The following is a 9,051-nucleotide window of genomic DNA, read 5'->3' on the forward strand; positions in this document are numbered from 1 at the left end:
ATATTATAAATAANANATGTNTATATAGTCTGTNTNANNANAATATATATATATATATATATGTNTCANAATATATAATTATATATATATATATATATATATATATATATATATATATATGTATATATATTATTTTTTTCTTTATACGCGTTGCCCCTATCAATTATTAATATTAGAAAATAGTTCTTATTTTGAGAATTCTTTTTTCTCGAAGTTATACGTAGACATATCTGAGATAAATCGGATGTCACCTCCGTAATTGACTTTTACAGATGCACTTCAACAAGGAGCGTCACAATTTGAACAACAAGCAGGAAAATTGAAGAGAAAGTTCTGGCTACAGAATCTAAAGGTGAGTGTCAAATTTCATTAAAAAAATATTATGGTAATATTCGAAATATTAATAATAATTTTGCGATTTTTTTTTTAACAGATGATGATCATTATGGGTGTAATCGGACTCATTGTACTGGCCATCATTGTCGGTAAGTGTTTCACTGATTCACTAACGTTTAACAGTTGTCGACACTGTCACTGTAACTGTTTAAATGTTCTGTACCATCTCGTCGATGTATATCTCGTCCTGATTTCGAGCGACTAATTCAGCGTTACTTCCTTTTTTTCATCATCCATTTGGACACGGTGAAAGTGTCGACCATTTTTTTAAATAAAATATTATAGAAATTAATATTTATTTTTAAATTCATATTTAATGCTGACAAATATGAATTTTTATTGGATAATTTTATTGGAATTTTTATTGCCGTTTAGAGATTATGATTTTGACAGTGATCATTACATTGAATCAGTCGTTCCCATCTAATGTCTCTTTGTCGATCTATATCCTTTATGCTAAGGAAACATCTACTACGTACAGACGAGTGTTTGCACGATGCGAAAGACGTCGCGATGTGAAGCGAAATGTCCACGGATTTGCATAGCTTTTGAGAAATCCTTTCGGAAAGATCTCTTGAAGCTTCTCGAAGAAATGTGCCGAAACGAACTGTTTATCGTGCTTTGCCTGAAAATTACGTCGACTACTTGCCTCATAATTCATCTTCACAAAACTTTACTTTAAAAAATATCATACTCGCGAGCATCTTTTTTCTCTATATTCTAGAATTCTTACTTTAAATTTTACAAAAGTTCTACATATTTCCTAGCAATATCATTTTGCTGACCGAAATTTTATGACCGAAAAATGAGAATATATTTTTTTTGCAAGAACATGTCTTTATCACGCGGAATATGAAATGCGCGAGAGACGCCACTATAGCGTGATCTGTTGGAAAAAGTGGCATCACTTTGTCTTCTTTTTTTTCATTCATCATCTAACACGTGTGAAATGTATGTATTTCTCTTTTCCCGTCTAGCGAACTTCATGTAGGCGCGCTGATTGGTGGAAGAGATTTGTGTGTGAGTGAGTCTGAAGGTAGAAAGCAAAACAATTGCGACATTGCGTATCGTTGTTGTTTCTCACCCCGTTTCTCTTTTTTACTTGTCGTAGAAAATGTATACCTGAACCCGTACAATTCCATTCTCGTTTATCGTCCGACACGTAAAAATTCCTCTTGTCCTGATATTTCAAAATTGTCTTTAATTTTGACAAATCACGTATCAAGTGTTGCCAGTTTTATAAAGAATTCATCAGATATTTTTTTCTTAAAAAAAGTAATAACAATTTCAATTGTTAATTTTATTATTATTTTCATAGACGTATTTTGTAATAAACTGATTATATTAATTATGATAATTGTGATATACAATTATCGTATTACTACTGTAACATTTTATTATTATTATAGTTTTTTCCATATTGGTTTTGCAAAAAATGTGCAGGTACATCCGCGCTTTTATAAAACTGGTATTTTTAGTCGATGTTTATGTATATTATGTCTGCCTGTGATAGGAACTTGCTCTATCTGTTGCTACGTGTATTTCCTACACAAGAACTCTCCATCACTGTCCAGTGTTGTTGCATATTTATGAAGTACTGATTTAATTGGGAAGCGTTCCAATTAAGAATCGCCATGGCGGTACACCGCGAGCCTTCATAAATCTTCGACATCCTTCTTGATTCCCTTCTCTTATCACAACACAGCGTACAAGACAATATTAAGTGTAAACAGTACGTAAAAGTTGCCGTCATGTGTTTTCTCGCTAGGAATTTTCTCAGTATTTGGTCCGACGTTTTGAGCGTCTCTTTAAAGTCCATAAGACGGAAAAAGCGACGCACCAGAAAATCACTTTATCATGATTTTAACAATTTCAATGTCATAGATATTTGTCACAACGGTGTTGACTAAAGCTCACTTTAGACGATCTATAATTCGCGTCAAATTTCTAAATAGAACTGTTCTGATATCTATACTATATTGTTTTTTTTTTTACATTAGATAGCATATAAAATTATGAGATTATTATCTTGAATTTTAATACGAATTATAGATCGTATTAAAATACCTGATGAACCTTAAATGTATTGCGTAAATTAATTTTGAAACAAACTATCGGTTTCTTTAACGAATACCGATAAATTTTTAAAAAGGAATGTTTGCCAAGACACGATCATACCTCATCCTCTGTGTGTGTTACGACTGCAATCGTTTGTTATGTGTCTGTCTGTACTTTTCGGTGGTATCCTTTTTCTGAAGTTGGTCCCAGGCAGTGATTTTCAAATTTCTGGTGGTCAATTAACAAAGAAAAAGTGTAACACACGTGAAACAGGCTGAACATGCAGCTTTAAACACTGTGATTCGCAAATTCTGCGGTGGCAATAAAGAAATGATACAAAATACCACCTAGAAATGAAAACACAAGAAATGAAAACACCACAATGATAAACGACAACATCAACAACAAGCACAATATCAACAACAGTAAGAATTATCAAACAACTACAACAAAGTTTCTGTTTAATCCTATTCTACTCTTCGGTACGGTAAGCTATGATTTTATTGTTGCACCCCGATATTCTATCTTTTTCTCTCTTCTTATGCCAAAATGCAATTTAAATCTTCTTCAATTAGCACTTTCTCTTACATTTCTTTATTTTATTTACTTACTCATCTTTATGTATATTAAAAAAAAATTCTGCTAAAAAATACGAATGTATAATTTCCATTAATTTTGTAAAATATATTTTTGATCTCTCATAGTTAAAGATAAAGGTGACATAAGCAATAAATAACAAGAAGGGGGAGGGGGCTACAAGCTAGATTTTTATGTATTTTAAATTCTTAAAACATACATTTCGATCTTATTATTAGATCATCCTCAGTGTATACATCCTCAGTGTTAGAGAAATTTAACAAAATTAATAAAACGTTAGATACAAGATTACTACAGATTATAATCACCCAAAGTGTTGATAGTAATCCTTTATATGTATTTTCTGTTGCAATAATATAATGCTTTCAGTCTTGTAATATTCTTAATTACATTTTTCTATTATATCGGTCGCAATTAGTCTATAATGATAACAATATTATTTAAACATGTTGAGTCATTTAATAAAAATGTATCAGCACATTCTCAAATGCAAATGTTTAACAAGAATATAAACTAGTAATTGAAACAATGAGTCAAAATAATTCACAAAAAGCAAATGCGGAGTTTTGAAAATTGAAATCAATTCAGTTAAAAATGATTTGTATTATGAAAAAAGGTAATATATATGTTACATTTATATGTAATAATATAATAAAAATATATTTTAATTCAAATCTGTATACATTTAATAATTTAATTTTGCATTCATATATATATATATATATATTACAAGATTAATTATAATATTATATCAATTTATTTCATTTTTTGCATATAATAAATTCGTACTTGTTACATTCTGCATGTTTCTCTCTTTCTCTCTCTTTCTCTCCCATCATTCATCCTCTTTTTTTCTCTCAAATAACATTCTTAGTACAGCGCGAAACTCATACACTGTATATATTATCAAGATAGCGCATATTTTAATAATCTTATACATTCCAATATTATAAAGACGAATCATAGCAAAAGTTTCTGGGACGATCTTCGCGTATTGTGCTTGACCTCTTACGGAGCATGTGCCATCGATTTAATTATTTATTCTTCGATTGAAAGCCGATGTCGGTATAGCGTTGCATGGCTTGTACATTATGTGGAATGTGCCAAAAGCTTCTAACGCGAACAATTTCAGCCAGAAATTCGGCCAGAATTTCCAGTGAACTGCGACGAATTTTGTCGCCTACAATGTGAAAAGAAAAAAAGACGGACTCCGGATGGAACTTCTGGCAAAAAGCGGAATTGTATCTTGCCACTAATTATTTTTGCAGGGAAAAGTTTATGTATTATGTGTATCGAGTGGCCTCTGTATATATACGCATTTACGCTTCTGTAACTACTTGCATGCAATTTTTCTTTATCCTTATGGCTAATGGATTGTTATATGCTTTAAGTTGCGAACGTCAATAAGTTTAGTTTATCAAACGCATCGTCGTGGATATAATGGCGTGAATATTTTTCATTAAGAATATTTCAAAACTACTAAAACGTATAAATTTATATTCTTCAATAATTTTGATCTTGATATGCATTAAATTTTGTCCACGACGAGTGCGATCCGCCATGAGTCTCCGCATGCGAAAGATGGCGAAATAAAGAGGAAAGAAATAAAAAAAAGATGGAGAACGGAAAGAAAAACAAATTTAATAAAAAGTCGAAGAGACAAAGACTAAGAGCAACATGGGTCGAATCATTGCCGTTCCTTATTCATTGGAGGAGAACAAATGTTATTATTGTTTTCAGCGAGCGTCACCGGCGGCAGCAATACGCAAAATTGAATGCGAGAGTAAGAGCTAAAGTAAAATAACATAACAACTACAGCAACAATAAAAAGAGAGGTAAAAGGAGAAGAGGAGAATCAAGAAAGAGAAGGAAGAAACGGCGGCTGAGAAATTTCCGAAGAGGAGATGGTTTTTAGAGGGACAGATCTCGCAAGATGGAAATTGTGATGAGCCGTTGATGAGCTCTGCCGGAGTTCTCCGCGAACGTAATCGTCGGATCGATCGCGCGCGGGAATCAATCGATCGATGGTCGGCCTTGGGATTCATCGTGGGAAAGGAGGAAGGATGACAGCGGATGATCGGAAGCAGGAAACGTTGATCCGAGCGGGAACAACGAAGAGAGTCGTCGCGATGATCACGGAACTTTCCTGTTATCCTTCATAGCGTTTTTTTTTCCTTTTCCGGATCGAGTAGAAGAAGTCGAGGGATCCACGCCGAACCGGCACGATCTCCATATCTCGCATGGACGAAGGTTGCGTCGGCGATAATTAACACGTGCGAAATTCCGCTGATTTCTCGATCATTATTTCATTGCGTTATTACTTTAGATTATTTTTTAATTTAATTGACGTAAAATTTCATTATTACCACGCTCTTTTCGCAACAGTACGTTATTTTAATTCATATCTTAAGTTTCGGCGAATGCGAAATTAAATTGAAAATACAGATATCTTAATGGATTTAAGATATCTTAGATCTATCTTAGATCTATCTTAGTCTAAGTCAGAGATTTTGTTAGATAAGCGGAATTAAAACTGATCCTATTAAAATCTCACGATAAGATGATCTAAACGCAACTGATTGATAAGATGAGATACGTGCATCGCGCTTTCCTTCGTCCATCTTCGTTAATTAAGATTGTCCGAAAAAAGTTAGAAAAAAATGAGAAATACAGAAACAAATGGTTATTGTAAACAAAGAAGCGAAAAGTTCGTAAAAAAAAGAGGAAAAATTCGTTATAGCAGCGACACATAATACTTAAATATATAGGAAATATATATATATATAAATATATATATATATATATGTATAGAAAGAAAAAGATAAAGAAAGACAGGGTGTCCGTAAAAACTTCCATCATGTAAAATCTCTCCGACGAAGGCAGTTGCTGTAGTACATACGCGACGCGTTCACGATGTATATCGAGACATTTATTTTATAGACATAAATGTAAATCACGCAAACTGTAAATAATATATCATTTGTCTCTCACGCGCCATTTATCGGATTCAATCCGCTCCAATTATATATTGAGAAGAATCACTTGTGTCCTTTAATTATTCCTTTGTCTTGCATCTTGCTTTTTGCTTTTCGCGAATTGTAATGGAAAAGAAAAAAAATCGATAGGAGGGATGGAATAGGAGGGAAAGAAGCAACCGGGAAAGAAATAATAGTGACAATCGCCTGCCTTCGTCGAAGATGGCGATCAACGTTTTCGAACAGCCTGTGTACAGTAAATCTAAGAAATAATAAAGAATGGGAAAGAAAAGAGAAGGAGAAGTGAAAAAAGGAGAGGAGATGAAGGGGGTAGAAAAGAAACGCCATGTTGTAAGGAGGCGCAGCAGCTATAAGTAACGTTTTATGGCTTTAAAAATGAATTATCTACAAGATGTTATGTATACATGTTAATAATAACAATTACGATGATGATAATAATGGTAATATTAATAATAATTATAATAAAAACGATGGAGAGGGGTTTGCTTTGCCCGCTTCGCGGATGCGATCGCGCCGAGTAAGAAAGGAATTCTTGTCATTTCGATTCGAGAATATCCGAGGGTAAGGTTCCATCCTCGATCATCCTCTTATCGTTCATCCGCGAGATAAGACGACAAGGGTATATTGCGCCCGACACGCCGATTATTCGTCGATGAAGATCATCGTCGATCTCCGATGATCCTATCCGATCCCCTTCCTTCTTCCGTTCGATCCTTACTGATTTCAGTGCTGCTGCTGCTGCTGCTATCGCTGCTGCTGCTGCTGCTGCTGATTCAGCAATAATATCGAGAGACGAAATTAATCATCGTCCGTGATCCTCCGCAATTATTCCTCCCTTCGATTCCACCCCGACGCGCGATATTTGTGAATATGCCTGCAGGCGCCATTCCGTCGCGACTTTCGGACGCGACGAAATTCACCAAGAGAGAGGAGAGCTTTTCATCAAGTCGATCGGCAGAATACGATCGACTTTGCTTTCGTTCGCGCCGGGATTCACTTTAGGAAAAATTTTAGGAAGTGAGATTTACGACAATATTTCAAATATTAATTGTTTGCAATTATTGAACGATCTGATTATGTACTTAATTATAGCGTTAATTGGTCAAAACAAAATAAAGAAATCATCTAATCTTCTTCTACTTTTTTCAAATTGATTTTTCTTACATAAATATTTGTTACCTAACAATTTATTGTAATTAATTTCATGACGTTGTTAAAAATAATATTGATAATCTCATTGAGGAATCATTGGGGACCACAAGTTGTTAATGCGATACGCTTTTTTGCTGAATCGCGAAAATCGCAAGAATGAAAAAGCGAAAGGCCGATCGACGAATGAGAAATTCTTCGAAGTTGTCGCGCGAAATGGCTGCACACCCGAGTTATAATATTTAAAAACGATCATTCTATGTTTATCAACTTATGAACACATAGTTGTACGTCATATCTTAACCGTGTCGACGTATCCCTAATTATTAACGACGAATATGACCCTGATGCTGCGCTTTGAACAATTGTACAGTATCGAATAAAAAATACACTGCGTAGTTGAATTGAAGTTATGAAGAGGCAACAAAGAAGGGGATCGATTATAATTTTCTTTTTTTTTACTTTTTAATCAAATCGCATTTCGTAAAATCCTTACATACATATACACGTATATTTTTTTTTATGAGCACACCGAATTTCTAAGAATTTTATTACTGCATTTTATATTAAAATGGATAAAAGCCACGCGTTTCTCAGTTCTTTGTTTTATTTTGCTGCATGTAAAAGAAAACAAGACACGTTTCTAAAAAGAAAAGTTTTATTCAGTTATGACAGGAAAAAAGTTAGAAAATTTTTTTAATACCTATTGACGATTGAATATATATTGCAATGCGTCTTCCAAGAAGAGGATCATTATAAAGCCTAATATCCGTTAAATCCAAAAAGGAGGTAAGAACAATAAATTTGCTATTGTATGCCGGTGTACATTTTTTAAATATATTTATCTACTTTCTTAAGAGTTTTATTTTTATATTCTTTCTTATTTGATTTCAATCTATACTTCCTCAGTGGAGCAGAGTCGTGGAGTAGCTATTATGAAATGATGTGCAATATGTGCTTTTTTAACTGACAATCGCGTGATTGTGTAGTACATTTCAAAATTGTTAAATTAAATATTTTTTTTAATATATATAATTTAAAGACATATTTTTATAATTAGATCATAATCATTTCCTCAGTTATTAATTTATTAATGTACAATCGATATTTCCTAATTAAACTCTATTGGAATCTAAATTGTTTTATAGTTTTTTATATTTTTTGTCGATTAATAATTGCAATAATCCAATTATAACATTTATTATCAGTCTCGTGATACTGAAAAAAAATCGTAGTAAACATATTATCTTTAACTTTTATTTCTCTGCATTTGCATTTTCTCTTAAGAGAGTTTTTTCTGTCCATATGGTTACGTAAAATATATACTTCTATCTCATTGTGTATTCCATTATTCAGTTATTATTATTTCACACTGTCAGGGAATCATCACATATTCGTTTAAATACTGCTGTGTTAATAACATGAATATATTATAATACAATATAATAAATTCATATTTCATGTGATCGTTTGATCGAAAGTAGAAGACACGTCAGTGATATGTGTGTGTCCAATTACTGTCGCTTCGTAATTATTTCATTCACTGTCCATTTGTACAACTGTTCAAATTATCGTTAATGTAACAAATGGTGCCGGGCGCGCGCACATATGTTGAAATTTAAAGTAAAACACGACAATATCTACACACTATTATCTAACGGAATAAAGTCACTTTGAGATAGAGAGGGAGAGAGAGAGAGAGAGAGAGAGAGAGAGAGAGAGAGAGAGAGAGAGAGAGAGAGAGAAGAAGAGAGAGAGAGAGAGAGAAGACTACTATAATAACTAACTAACTAACGTTAAAAGTTAAAAAGTAAAGTAAATAATAACTTACGTTTACGTTAGTTACGTTACGTTA

General features: G+C 33.0%; 1 protein-coding gene across 1 annotated transcript in view; it reads left to right on the forward strand.

Annotated features, from left to right (window-relative positions):
- The window catches only part of LOC105627622 (vesicle-associated membrane protein 2-like), a 14,799-nt gene that overhangs the window by 4,500 nt on the left and 1,248 nt on the right, over positions 1-9,051 (forward strand). The window contains exons 3-4 of the mRNA XM_012208900.1: positions 273-352; positions 434-485. Coding sequence (XP_012064290.1) covers positions 273-352; positions 434-485 — 132 coding nt within the window. The remainder of the gene's footprint in view (positions 1-272; positions 353-433; positions 486-9,051) is intronic.

The sequence above is a fragment of the Atta cephalotes genome (assembly GCF_000143395.1).
Source record: "Atta cephalotes unplaced genomic scaffold scaffold00009, whole genome shotgun sequence".
Lineage (NCBI taxonomy): Eukaryota > Metazoa > Arthropoda > Insecta > Hymenoptera > Formicidae > Atta > Atta cephalotes.